The sequence below is a fragment of the Leptinotarsa decemlineata genome, unplaced genomic scaffold (genome assembly GCF_025532065.1).
Source record: "Leptinotarsa decemlineata unplaced genomic scaffold, Ldec_3_MD MMD2_tig00001719_RagTag_RagTag, whole genome shotgun sequence".
Lineage (NCBI taxonomy): Eukaryota > Metazoa > Arthropoda > Insecta > Coleoptera > Chrysomelidae > Leptinotarsa > Leptinotarsa decemlineata.
Genome location: NW_027412569.1, coordinates 9,072,844 through 9,087,890, shown reverse-complemented (window position 1 = coordinate 9,087,890; position 15,047 = coordinate 9,072,844). Strand labels below are relative to the sequence as shown.

At 34.8% G+C, this 15,047-nt stretch overlaps 1 protein-coding gene across 2 annotated transcripts; it reads right to left on the bottom strand.

Annotated features, from left to right (window-relative positions):
• Positions 1–5,399: 5,399 nt before the first annotated feature.
• Positions 5,400–14,385, bottom strand: LOC141482724 (uncharacterized). Of its 2 annotated transcripts, none has more exons than XM_074176429.1 (4): positions 14,084–14,385; positions 12,911–13,070; positions 12,767–12,838; positions 5,400–5,921 (listed from the first exon to the last, which is right to left on the bottom strand). In XM_074176429.1, exons 1-4 carry the CDS (start codon positions 14,274–14,276, stop codon positions 5,501–5,503), a joined length of 846 nt encoding a protein of 281 aa, XP_074032530.1. In that variant the 5' UTR covers positions 14,277–14,385; the 3' UTR covers positions 5,400–5,500. The 2 variants fall into 2 exon arrangements, with proteins under 2 accessions (XP_074032530.1, XP_074032531.1); XM_074176430.1 differs by having other exon boundaries at positions 12,767–12,832.
• Between the last annotated feature and the right edge of the window lie 662 nt (positions 14,386–15,047).

Below are 15,047 nucleotides of genomic sequence, written 5' to 3'. Positions count from 1 at the left end.
ACTAGTGAATGTACCAAACTGTATTGTCACGAAATAAATTTTTTTTAAAAAGTTTATTTCCGAAGCAAGTTATTTAATTATATATTAGATGATGATATGATATTACATAAATACACACATCCATTACACCAGACAATCAAACGTTTATATTCAAACAAGAATATAAACAAAAATCTTATATAACCTAAATTCAAATATGCACATTTTGTCACGTAAATTTATCATTATAGAACTCTTACCTCTTGCAAATTATAACAGGGGTCTATCAGCCAGAAATGTTTTTACTCTTATTCTAAACATTTTGTTGGTCAAATTTGCCTGTCTTATATCTGAGGGCAAGTGATTAAACATCTTGACCTCATTGTAATTATTAGAATTCCTGACCAAATTGATTAAAGGAATTGGCAATTTCAACGCGGTGGAACGGGTTCCATAAGAATTGTATAAAGCCTCAAATAGGGACATATTCTTGTAAATGAGGCAAACCGATTCCAAAATGAACAAAGCAATCACTGTTAAAATATTTTGCTCAACGAATTTGTGTCTGCACGAATCACGAGGTTTAATGTTACACTTATACCTGATAGCCCGTTTCTGCAGTACTAATACAGACAGAAGGGCTGATGAATTGCATACTCCCCAAAACGATATTCCATAACGTAGGTGGGATTCAACGAGGGCGTAATACACCGTTCTGGCAGTTTTGATTCCCAAATTTATTGAAGTTACTCTTACTGCATAACATCCAAAACAAATTTTACTTTTAAGTTTTTCGATATGTGCAATAAATTTGAGCTTATTGTCAATGTGAATACCTAGAAATTTAGATTGAATCTCATTCTTGATAACTAACGGCCGATTTCATAAAGAAACATAAAGGTTACTTTAACTTTAAAGGATACTTTAATAAACATTTTTGATTTCATAACCAAGTTAAAGTATTCTTTAAGCCAAAAACGTCCTTCAAGGTTAAAGTGTCGATTTCTCTACTTTAACTCGATAAAGTGTCATTTAACTACAACATAACCTCAATTTTTATAATTGTAATTTATTGTTCTACTCGCTGCGTTTGCTAGTTTTGTGTTCGTTTAGCATTGATTACAATGATATGAATAATTTTAAAACGTCTAGCGCTCAAGTTCATCTGATGAAGAATTTACTTATACTAGAAGACCAAAAGTGTATAGGAAAAGAACAGACTGTTTTGAAAATGATAATGAGCTTGACTTTTACCAACGTTTTCGCTTAAAAGAACAAACTATCTTGTATCTACTAGATGAAATAAAAGAGCAAATTGAATTACCTACTAATAAGTAAGTTGTAAAATTTTTATTAATAATAAAATTATCAAAAACTCTCATATAATTTTTAGAGGTAGGTGCATTACAGCATTACAACAGTTATTTTTGACTTTAAGATTCTACGCATCAGGAAATATGCAAATAATAGTTTCAGATTTTATGGGAATGTCTAGAAGTTCAGCTAGCAGGATTATCAAAAAGGTGTCTATTGCTATTGCCTCACTAGCCCGATAACATATTCGCATGTATGAAAATAATCGAGAAATGGAAGAAGCAGTTGAAAAATTTTATGAAATAGCTTCATTTTCCAAGACCATTGGATCATGAATGAATTCTGTGTATTTTCTATAATGTTATCCAATTTTGGTACTGAAGAGCCTTGAGGCAAGTGTCTTACGGCAAAACATCGATGTATACCAGTGAGGATGACAGTGTTCCATGTAAGTGCAATCTGTTACCATTCATTTAAAGTAGAACTCATGTGAATGATATCTGATTTTATTCCATAACGAATGTTTGGACTACAAACTGAGTAGAGAAAAGTATCTTCTTCAGGAGGACTTTTTTCCAGTTTGTGTCTGAAAGTTACTTCTTTGGATGATTTACACATCCATGTATAGAGTTACTTATTTTAAAATTGATTACTCCCTTCCTTTTTTTGGAAGATTCCCACATCTCTTTTTTTTGTATCAAGATGGAGTAGTAGAAAGCCAAAATCGTTCTTTCCCAAATATAAAATCTCATTTTGCATTAAATGTTCAGACAGTAAGCGATGCTAAATTGAAAATAAGATATATTGTTGTGAGATAGTCAGGATCGGTGCATGACCTAACAATTTTTAATAATAGCAGTTTAAAGCAAAAATTTTAAAATGGTGTATTTGGTCAGTAGGTATATGCTAATTGGTGACAGTGGATATTCTCTAAAGCCATATCTTATGACTAAGTTACAACAAACTAGGACACCTGCTGAAAATTTATACAATGAGTCTATAATAAGGACTTGAAATGTAGTAGAGCGTCAATACGGTTTATGGAAAAGACGATTTCCCGTTTTGAGGTTTGGTATGAGACTAAAACTAGAAACCACAATGGCAGTAATAGTAGCAACTGCAGTTCTGCATAACATTGCCATTGATATGAATAATAACTTTACTGAAGAAGATAGAGGAAGGCAATGAGAATGTATTACCTCGATGGAAAATAATCCAAATATTGCAGAAAACATAAAGAATTTGATAATTAATGAACATTTTGCTAGATTGTAAATACAAATAATAATTAAAAATCACAGTTTTATGAAACATTTAATTCATTCAATTGTTTTTCTTGTAATTTTATTTCTAAATCCAATAAAATCATTTTTTTTTAATGTTCTTCTTCTCTCTCTCTTCTCCTTGATCTCTCCTTCTCCTCTGCTTCTACCGTTATTTCAAGAAGCTCCTTTTTCTTTTTATAATATTCTTCTTTTGCATTATATACTGTGTTTATTTTGGTTGGTTATTAGTAGTTTTGCATTCTGAAATATGCTTGAATTTTTCAATTTCTTGTATTAAATTCATTTCTTCCTCTCGAGAAAAATTTGACGAGCGAACTTTCTTATTATTTTTCAACATTTCCATTTCTGTCCAAATAAATCGTCCTCACAAATAAGAAAAACACCAAACACTACAACAAGCCACAACTCTTAACCATATTTATTTAAACACGGAACTTAAATACTCGCCAAATATGACAAATCTTGTCAAAATTCATGAAATCCAGGTTAACCAACATCTTAAAAATTACTTAAAAGATACTTTATGGAAAGGGCACATTAATATTAATTATGAAACCAAATGACGGCAACAGCTACTATAAAGGGGACTTTAGTGTAAAGTCGCCTTTCGGTAAAGTGAACTTTAGACATTGATTATGAAATCGGCCGTAAGTTATCCCCAAATGACAGGTCATCAAGAGCACATCTGAATGATAAAAAGTTTGTTTTAGTGATATTGAAAGATAGCAAATCAGCATCACACCACTCTTTGATTTTTTTCATATCAGTAGATATTGCATTGTGTAAATCATTTGAGTTTTTGTTGTTCCACAATATCGTCGTATCATCAGAGAAAAGAGTGAAATTTCCAGAAATGCTCAAATTTGCAATGTCATTGACATATAATAAGAATAAGATGGGTCCTAAAACTGATCCTCGTGGAACATCACACAATGAATACTTACTCGTCAGGCAACAAGAAGTATAGAAGTATGTTGCCTGGCGAGTAACAATTTCCAAATTTCATAACCTCAAAATTCAAATTGAGATTTCCACAAAACTTTCTTTTCAATGAGAGTATTTACTTCCAGGTGAGCACTGATGATGAAGAAAATCGAAACCGCTTTACAATAAGATTTTACAATTATACACTTTTATACGAAATTCTTCTATTCATTAATTACAATAAGTGTATTTAGTTTCCCAAATCCAGATATATTTAAGCCACTCTATAACTGTTCTTTCGTGTCCTTCTTCGCTATGGAATGTCGGTTACGCATCTCATGTCTGGAATAATTCCGAACGTTTTTGAATATTCAGGCATCGAAAAAATCCCGCATAATGAACGAACAGCGAGAACTCGTCTCGAGTATGCCTAGAAAATAACAGAATGCCGCCACGCAACAATGTTGGGAAAATATTTTCGAAACTAGCGAATGAATATTCTCAAGGTTTGCATACTATTATTTTTTCATGTCGGCGTCGATCGCCGGAGCTTGATTCAATGAACAAAGCGTTAGAAAGTAATTTTTATCGGGAATTATGTCGGTGATACAGGGTGATGTCAGTAATAGATTACCAACTGATCAGTTGGTATATTGCCAAACCTTCGAGACGGTATGACCCTCATTGACCCATGTTTCATCCAAATAAAAAATAGATTTACCTAGTGGTCTGGCTTTCTTTATTTCTCTGAAATAGTTTCTTCTCCATTATATAGTCTCTGATTTTTCTATTAACATGCTCTTTCTATCTTGCTTTCCAAAAGTGAAATTCAACTCATGTAATATCTTCCATAATCGAGTTCTTCTTATATCAGGAAAAAACTGTCATCACGAATAACTGACAAAACTTCATTTGATGTAGGTATTTCGTTATTTATGTAATGAGTGTACTGTTCTCCTAATAGAATTCTTGACTTCTTTCTACCAGTGGATACTTTCGGCTCGAAAAGTTATTTTCCTTGAGTTTCTTGAGAATTCTAAAAATTGTCGATCTATTGACATCGGTCATACTCGCACATTTTTGCACTACTTCCTTCTTACTTTTTATTTCGGGCGGATATTGTATTCTTACATCATATACATTAATAACAATTGTTTTTTCATTTATAATTAATGGTGACAATTTCGGACGCTTCACGATTCCCGAACAACTAGCTTCCATGTTGTGTAGCTGTTTATTCAACGCGCTCTCGAAGTAAACTGAAGAATATCACGAATAACCCCACTAAAAAGCCTAATCGGTTTTATTGATGAGTGCGATGTGTCTGTTGACAGTATAATTCAAAGGAATATCTATTGATTCCGCCTTCAAAAAAACAATGTTTTTCAGTCCCCTTCAACTAAATACCTATTTGTTGGAGAATGTCTTGGTTACTAGTGGACATCTTTTAACATTTGTCGTGATAGATTTGTTATTTTGTTTGTTATGAATGATATTTTTTAGGAATAAATATTGTATTTTCGTCGTATACATTCATTTATTCAATTCGTTGAGAGTAAATATTTTGAATGCAGTACACTAATATATATATATATATATATATATATATATATATATATATATATATATATATATATATATATATATATATATATATATATATATATTCCAATATCAAATTTTACAAAAAGGATTTGAAGCTTTATATCTTCTATTAATTATCTGCGAGCGCTTTCGACAGTTGGTAGTACTGTCATCTTCTAGGCACTCCTCAAACTGAACTTGTCATCCTGTCGTCTGCCTCTTTATACGGTCAGAGCGTCTCAATATATATATATATATATATATATATATATATATCGATAAGTAGGGCTGTATGAAATAAAATATACCAACTATTTCAACATTTTGTTTAATTCAGTCAATGTTTTGAAGACGCAGCCTCTCAAAAATATAAAACAGTAATAATTAAAACTCAATAAATATTAACATTAAATTCAACTCCTCCCGGAATAATTCTGTAAAACGCTCATGATTTGCAACCTAACCTCCAAATTCAAGTCATCAGGCAGCTTCTGCAGGAACGGCTGTAGTGACAGCAGGAACTTCCTGTTGCCCATGGAATCGTCCTTTCTCTCTTCCTGCTGCTCCTTCAACAACTGCTCCAGAACCTTGGCGGTCCTTCCTCCGGAAGCAAAGCCGAGGTCTTCAGAAGCGGCATTGGAGTTGGAGGGACCGCTGGTGCTAGGTTGGATTTGGATCAGCTGGAAGGGAACGTTGCTGATGGGGGTGAGGGTGGGGGTTGGGATAGATGTTGCGCTGGTCCCGGTGGGGGTGGTTGTTGTCAGCTGGTAGCCGGTTTCTTCCTCTGATTCTTCGTCTCGAGTTTCGTTGATGTAGATAATATTGGCAGCATTTCTGGAGAAAGAATAATTATGTAATATTCAATAAATAACTGAAAAAGTTGGAAAAGTTGTAGTCGTAATATGCACAAGATTTAGTTCAGTGAGGTGAAGTTTTCAAAAAGAGTAATTATTCAACTCCTGAAGAAGATATCACCAGAGAAATTCGCTCTCTTCTCTCTATGTATGTGGAGCTCCTGAAAAAACTACATGTTTAGATAAGTTTTGATATGCATGTTTCGTTTAAAAAAACTCGAAATGAAATTAGCTTGCCTTCTGCTGCCCATCAACATCTTTTACGGGTACATCACCAAGTCCAAATATGGCTTGGTTATCAGGTAGACCCAAAAGACTGGGGTTGAAGATTGGTCGACAATACAAAAGAACCAGTTCAAACTTTACTCCCACCTGCGTCGGAAAAGCTGCTACATACAATTTTTGCAACTGTGCAAAGGGATATACTGCGAAATGTAGTAGCAAAAAGTTGGACTGTTTTGTTCTTTAGCATGTATAGTCAAAGGAACCTGTATTGTGAATAGTTAAAGCTATCGGCATCTCAAAGGCCAAAAAAACCAATACAGTCCACGTGAACTGAAGAATTGTCGGTTCGTATTGGATCCTTTTTACTAACCGAGTTTTATGATTGGCTGAAGAGTCATAAAATTAAATTTGAAGTCATGTTACGGTGACGAATATAATGTGGGGATGAGTATCGCCGTTGTGTCATCAATGTTCAGTTCAGGAACTGATCGCGATTTGAATGTTGAAATTCGATATTGGTGCAGTTATGATTACTTAAAATTCTTGTTATCTGTTCAAAATGTGGTGTCCTTGGACAAGTGCTAATAGTAATAACGAGTGTGATAACAACGCACACTTTTTCCAATAGTGATGGTGAACAATGCGAAAAAGAGATACTAGTGAGTAAGATTCGGATGCATTTGAATATTGAAACACAGAGAGTATGTTTCAATGTATATAAGAATCTACATCTCAAATTTGGTTTCGAGGGAAACAAACTATTACAAGCAATGTTTGTTTGAAGGTGATTGACAATGTTTCATGATGAATTTCACTAGTTCGGACTTCCATTGTCTCCTATATAAAATGATTTGAAATCCCTGAAACAACTAAAAAAGAAGAATTAAAAATGAATAGCTGAAAATAACAAGTATATTAAGCAAAATAAACCTGAAATGAAATAATAGTGAAATAAAATACAAGTAAAAATAGAACAATTGAATAAATAAAAATAAAGAACTGAAAAAAAATATAAAAATAAAAAGTGGAGAGATTCCAAGTCAAGTTAGTTCACGACGTTTCGATTGTTAGTATCTACAATCGTCTTCGGGTGATGACTGGATTGATTCCTCCGAGAAATGACTATTTATAGGTCGTTCGAGTACTTTCTCTTATCCCCGCTTTCCATTTTCCGCTTCACTGGTTCCGTGGGAGATGACCGTTTGGCGGGAGTTGGCCATTTTTTGCTTGATGATCGGTTTCCATATGTTGCGTATTTCTACGCTAGCTTATCTGAATACGTTGTTGGACAACATGTATGCGCCTTCCTTGAATTTTCTCCTAAACCAATGTTCCTCTCTGTGCAAGATCTCAGCTTGGGGCCACTCGATGTTGTGTTGATGGGTCCCCTCGCTGTATGTTTCTTGTGCTCGGCAATGCGAACATTCAATAGCCTCTTAGTTTCACCAATATAGGATTTTCCGCACTCACAGGGTATCCGGTAAATGCAATTCTTGGAATCGCAGTCCGCGTTTGGTGGCCTGGTTTTCGTGAGGCTGCTTCTTGTGTTACCGGATCTGATGTTGTACTTGGAACCAATTCTTCTTATCCTCTCCGATAATCCTCCGATGTAGAAAAGTGCAAGCACTGGTTGTGACGGCTTCTCTTCCTTGCGAGGCTCCTCCTGTCTTTTAGCCAAAGTCTTTTCTACCATCGCTTTGGAGTAGCCATTCCGTTGAAGATCATTTTTGATGATGTCTAGTTCCTTCTCGAGACCTTCCTTCGTATTACAGAGCCCAAAAGCACGGTCTAATAGAGTCTTGATGATTCCTCTTCCAGTCGATTGATGGTGGTTGGATTCGTGGTTCAGATACTGTCCCGTATGAGTGGGTTTTCGGTATACAGATGTTTCCCACTTAGTGTCGGTCCTCTTCACCAAAACGTCTAAGAATGACAATTCGTTGTGGATTTCCTTCTCCATTGTGAAAGTGATGGAAGGTCTCACGCTGTTGATGTGTTTCAGGAAGGCATCTAGTTCAGAATTCCCATGGTTCATATTATGAAGATGTCGTCAACATATCTCAACCAGACTCGAGGTTTCCTGTGGGCTTCTTCAATGGCCAGAGTTTCAAACCACTCCATATATACGTTGGCTGTAACTGGTGAAAGTGACGATCCCATTGGCAGTCCCTCATCTTGTGTAAAGAATTCGTCTTTCAGTTGGAAATAACAGTTTCGTACACAGCATCCTAGTAATTCCATAATTACTTCTATAGGTAGGTTCGTTCTCTCTTTCAGGTTATCGTCTTCGGATAGCTTTCTCTGTATGATGCCAAAATGCCTTGAATTCTTCACAAAAGACGATGTTTTTCCTTGTAATGGTTGTATTAAGAGAAGTAAAAATCTAGACAAGTTTTGAGTAGCCGAATCTCTGGAGCTGATGATCGGTCCGAACTCCAGTAAACTCCGGTTTGCGTACGCCTAACATGCCGGCAAACAAAGGATCGCTACTAATCATTGTGCATTGCGGATGAAGTAAAGGATGGCTTCCGAATTCTTTGGAAGGTAGGTTACACTATATCGTTTACTTGAACTTTACAAATTATCAAGGCCGGTCGTGCTCCAATGTTGAAACAACAACAGTTGAGGATTCGTTTGATACCAACTAGGAGACATGCGATGTGTCACTATTGAGGCAATTGACTTGCACCCAGGATTAAGAAAAAGAACAAGGAGAAGTAGATGAACAAGAAGAAGACGAAGCAGAAGTATTAGAGGATAGAGGAGTCAGAAAAATATGTTTGAAAACTATCTACAAAACAGAAAACATATAGTTAGAATAGCAGTGAGGAGTTGAAAATTAAATGTGGAATTCCTCAGGGCACAGTGTTAGGTCCCTCATTATTCAACCTATATATAAATAATATATTTGAAATAAATAGTGAAGGCACCAAAATAGGATATGCAGATGATACCACGGATAGTTGGCACGAATTGAAAGAAAAGGCAAAGGCAGGTTATCAATTATTGAAATTGAGGCTTGATAACAGACTCATCCAAGTAAGTGTGGAGAAAACAAAATTTCTAATTTTCAGCGGCAATACAGATAATGCCTGTCCTTATGACAACCTCAATATTGTGACTACACAAAACCATACATTAACAATTCAATCTGTTAAACAATCGAAATATTGACAAAAACCTAAAATGGGGTCACCACATGAGATACATAATAAAAAAGCTTCAAACATCCTCTACAGATTTCGGGTACTGAAAAGATATTTACCTTTCAATGAACTGAAACATTTATATACTCAAAATTTGGTAGAAAAAAGACAACATTAACAAAGGACAAACTAGAAAAAAATCATTGTGGTATTATTGACATTCATCAAGATTTCCATCAAGATAATTACTTCAATTCGCCAAAGTTTCTAACAATTCATCAAATTCATTAAGATTCAATATTTTCCTTATATTTGTGTGCTTACTGGGTGATTTTTTAAGATTTATAAGATTTGATTTCCAAAACAACACAAAAAATTTGAGAACATTGATGAAATCTTTATTGGAATCGATAGAACGATCAATATAATTTAATATTTGAAGATGATTTCATGCACGCAAGGTCCAATTTTGGCACACTCTCTCTAACATATCGACGTATTTCACGTATAAATGCTTCAATATTGGTTTCCAGAACGTCAGTCGTTACTGGTTTATCCCTTTAGACATGAGCCTTAACATGACCCCACAAGAAATAATCCAAAGGCGTTAAATCACTCGATCTAGGCGGCCAATTGACGGGTCCCAAACGTGAGATGAACTGTTCACCGAAGGCGGCTGTTAATTGGGCCATTGTTTCGCGTGCCGTGTGACATGTGGCACCGTCTTGTTGAAGCCACATATCAGGCATGTCCAATTCTTCTATTTTGGGCAACAAAAAATCGTCAATCATCACACGGTAGCGCTCGCCATTCACAGTAACGTTCCGACCATTGTCGTCTTTGAAGAAGTGCGGCCCGATGATGCCATCGACCCATAATCCACACCAAACAGTGACTTTTTCGGGATGTATCGGTTCTTGCAATGCTTGTGGCTGCTCTTCACTCCAGATGCGGCAATTTTGCTTGATAACGTATCCATTCAACCAGAAATGAGCCTTGTCGCTGGACACCATTTTTCGATAAAAATGTGGATCTTCCCCAACTTTGCCAGCGTCCATTCACTAACTGTTAGACGTTATAAGGTTTCCCACCCAAATTCTTTCGCAAAATTTTCCACGTAGTGGAGTAACAGGCCCAATTGCTGCGAACGGCGGCGAATCGACATTTCACGGTCATCACGAATACTGGCGGATACCGCCGCAATATTTTCTTCGGTCCTCACTCTACGTATGCGTGTTGGTGGTTTAATGTCCAATAATGTAAACTGGGTTCGAAATTTAGTCACATGTTTCCGAATAGCTTCCTCAGTAGACCGACGAAACTGCCCATAAATTGGAAGAAGTGCACAATGCACTTTCTTCACCGAGAATGAATTTTGATAATGAAATTCAATAATTTGCAAGCGTCGTTCATTCGTAAGTCGATTCATGGGTAAATTATAGACCAAATTGAACAAGTTTGACAAAATGACAAAAGACACGATTCACGCGTGATCTGTCAAAAAAGGTGTTGCCAAAAAGATACCAGCAAAAAAATCTCTCATTAATAGAATGCTAGGCTGGATCTGTTCAAATAGAATCAGGTAACTGTATATCAGTTTTGTTCTCTGTACTGTCTGTATTATATTTGTGTAGTATTGAATGTACGAATGATCAGTTGATCTAAACTACCTATATTTAAAGAAAAAAGTAATCAATAAATTGATGGATTTAACCGTTACTACGTGGTAGGAGATCATAATGAAAAGAGAAATGAAAATTTCTATGTTTTTACCACTTTTAATTAAAAGTGGTAGAAAACAAAGAAATTAAAAGTGGTAAAAAACATAGAAAAAAAACCAATCAATACATGTATAGCGAAACACATGTCGCGGTTTTTGTAAAACCCTTTTATAGTGAAAATCATTCAATAAACTGTATTGATTAGTTTTTTAACATGGATTTTCATCAAGTATCGGCCAGTTCTATTCAATTAGTTATGTTTCCTTCAACATGTGTAAGAAAATGGTATTTATTATTTATATAGTATTTGGTTATTATTATTATTATTATTATGAATCACACCCTTGCCAGTATCTTTCATTGTTCAATGGGGAATGTTCCTCAATTTGGGAGATTACAGCAAATCCAACTTTGAACAAAATAAAGTTGAGTTTAATCCATGAGTTTTTCAAATTCACTTCGAAAAGTATTCAAATTGATGTTTCAAATGTTGGGTTTTAATTTTTAAAGGGACTTGTTTCTAATTCACATATTGGCAATAGCGCCTATATCAAGTTGAAATAATTTATACGTACCTAGATATTCTACTTTAAAAAAAGAAAATTATCTTTATAAATCAACAATTAAGGCAAAATATAAATTATAGTTCAATACCACCTCCACAAGTCACATAAATAACAGTTGTTTTGTTATTTATTTATATAGAGGAAGATAGGTTAGGTGCACAAAATGTCATATGTCACAGAATGTCTCGGAACTCGGAACATAAGTAAACAGAACAGCACGCCTCTGAAATATGTCATCTTTGCTTGTCTCATACAGGTAAAAGATTCATTGTCCTTTATTAGCTATAACCGATGTTGCCAAATGGTGAAATAGAAACGAATCCCTTTAAATGTTGAATGCATTATTTCATTCTTCTTTTTTAAGTATTTCAATAAATTTTTAAAGAAAAAGGTTGAAATGATAAGTTTAAAATGCGTTGTTTTAGAACTCTTTTATGAAAACTACTTTTCGTCAGGAGGAACATTCCCTATTATTACAAATTAAACAGAATCACAACAGATCCGTGGAATAGGCCTACCGGATAAAACAAGGTTTAAAAAAAAAACAACTACACTACCTCAAAGATGTGCAAACGTGTGCATATTATGACGATTACAACTCTTCCATCGTTTTGCATCATTATATCTCGGAAACGGTGGCTCTTAGAAAAAAAATATTCGGACATTTTTTATAGATAATTGTCTGATCTACAATTTTTGTTTGAACTAATTTCATGATTAAACTGACCGTTTTGCTGAAAATCATGAAAAACTCTTTTTTGTGACATTTGACTCCGAGTAAATTTTTTTTCAGGTATCGGATCGATGAGGATTTTTTAGATTTCATTTATGATGGCGCTTTGAACAATCCTACCAAGTTTAAGGCGGGTGCGAATTTTTGTAACTACTCCTAATTTTTTTGTCTAATTTCACCGCATAAATTGTTATGAAATTTGTGTCACTTCTGACATCCCATATCTTGTTGAAGCAAGAAATAGCGTTATATTGAGAGGGAGAGAGAGTTTCGGAAAAGTATCATTAGATGTTGAGGAATTGGTATGGTGATTATGTTCAAAGACATTTTGTCCTGCAAACATGTTACATTTCAAAATGAAAATATAAAAAATGTGACCCAAAATAATTAATTGGTTCCATAATTCGACCCCCCACTATCTATCATTAACTTACTTTCCTTCGCTTAGATCACACTCTTCCTTGATGATTTTTATTTCTTCAGTTGTCGTTGGAGCCATTCTGAAACTCAAATATTTCGAAATAGTTTAACAAAATACTAAACAGGATATATTGCATAGATCTGAACCACCTACTTACTTTCTGAAAGAGGTAAAAGGAGTCAGAAACGTCAGCTGATCGTAGTAAACATACTTCTTTCTCTTGACCGTCGATCCCGATAGTTCATCTTCTTTTTCCTTCCTCAGGATCCTGGTGAAATTGTCTCGGAGGTTTTTCCATTTCAATTGAATTTCTTTAGCTGCAACAAAAAAATTGTTATCAAGTATTATTTTTACGTATACATTTCAGTCTTAGGCTTGAGACAATATTGTCCTCAGAAAAAATACAACATTCATGAAAGTTTTGATTGATGTGTCGATATTTGATAATTCGTTCGCAACTAAAAGATATACGTCTCGTACATTCCTCGTATATTTGATTACCCATTTTTTAAAATTTGTTCATATTACATAGCGTTATTGAAGCATTTGAATGACAAAATCACGAAAAAACTGTCCCATTTGCAGAAAAATAAAGTTCTGTTCCATCAAACAATGCACAGTGTCACAAATCAATGAAAACGATGATAAAATTGCATAAATTGGGCTTCGAATTGTTTGGGGTCCACCAAATTCTCCAGATCTGGCCCACATTGACTTATGCCTATTCTCAAACCTTAAGAGAACGTTGCTGGAAAGAAAATTTGCGCTGATAAAGAGGTAATTCTCGAACCTATGACCTATTTTGAGGCTAAAGACTGAAAAAACGGCATCGAAAAATTATATGACCGCTATAATAGTTGTGCCGCCCTGGAAAGCAACTATATTGAGCAATAAAAAGATATTTTATCGAACATTTTTTTCTATCTTAGCCTACCAACTTTCAGCCTAACTGTTATGCATATCTTACTCTGCCTTATCTTATCATGAACTACGTAGGCATTTAGATCCAAAACAAAAAATGATCCAACTTTAAGACAATTCCAGCTCAATGGACTTTCCAATCAAGATGCTTATCACCAAAATACCTGAAAGTTGTTAGTTTTTGTTATAAGCGACGGTTTCCGAGATAAATATTGATTACTTATTCTGCTTTTTGTTTGCTATAAACAGATAATGCAAAACCAAAATCATTCACATTCACAGTTGCTATGCCGAACAATACATCAAACAATTTTCAATAATAATTTCATAAATTCAACCTCCTTTAATAAATTCAAACTTCCCGCGAATCCGATCGTATCCGGAGGCAACCGAACCTGAACGCTCTTACCTATGCTCTCCTTCTCCATGTCGTCGTAGCCGTGCCAGCGTGATCCGCACAGAGTTGCAGCGACCATTTCCCAAGATCTCCTTTTCTGTTCCAAATTCGACGACGAATGCGAGTTCCTTATATCGTACAGGATCGGGTACTTCTTCACTTCCTCGATCAGCAAAGCCGGGTTGATAACTCTGGTCGTTTCCATGATTCACAACGCGTTTACGTCGCAGTTTTTGAATGACGGCAAACGTTGTGCGGCTGCCGTGAAACGCTGCTGTTCGGATGGCCACTGACGTGGCGAGAACAAAGGCGCAGCGGCCGGCGTTTTACGCCTGTTTCTGTCGTGGCGGTTTGGTAGCTTGGAGCAGGTGCGTAGGTGTGGGGTTCGAGTACCGGTTTGGGGTTATATAGGAAATGAGGGAACAGTGATTCATTTGTGCGTAACTTGAAATGACCAGCCGTTTTGAACTAGTTCTTTTTATTTTTATTGTTTCTTTTCATCCTCGTGATACTCAATTTGAGGTTATTTGAATATCAGAAATACACTGGGTTAAATCATGAATTATCTAATCTATTTGTAAGAAAAACCAATGTAGCGCTCCTGTCAAATTTTTTTTCTCATTTTTGAAACAAAGTCGCAAAATCGTGTTAGTTACAACATTTATATCTTGAAAACGGCTGGACTGAATGCCGCAGAATAATTATTAGAACATACGAAGTCGTATGTTAAACTAATAAACAATTAAATAATAAATAAAAAAAATGTTTTGACGAACTATTTAAAAGTGTAAATTATGATTTTTAAAAATTATTTCTTAACTAATTATTTAAACAATCGAAATATAAAAAAATCGATTTTAAACAATTAGAAATTAAAATTGGGAAAAAAATTTGTTTTGAAAATCATAATTATCTCTAGACAACAAAATAGCAAATAATTTTTTTTCAAAAATATTGAATTTCTCTATTTGTTTTA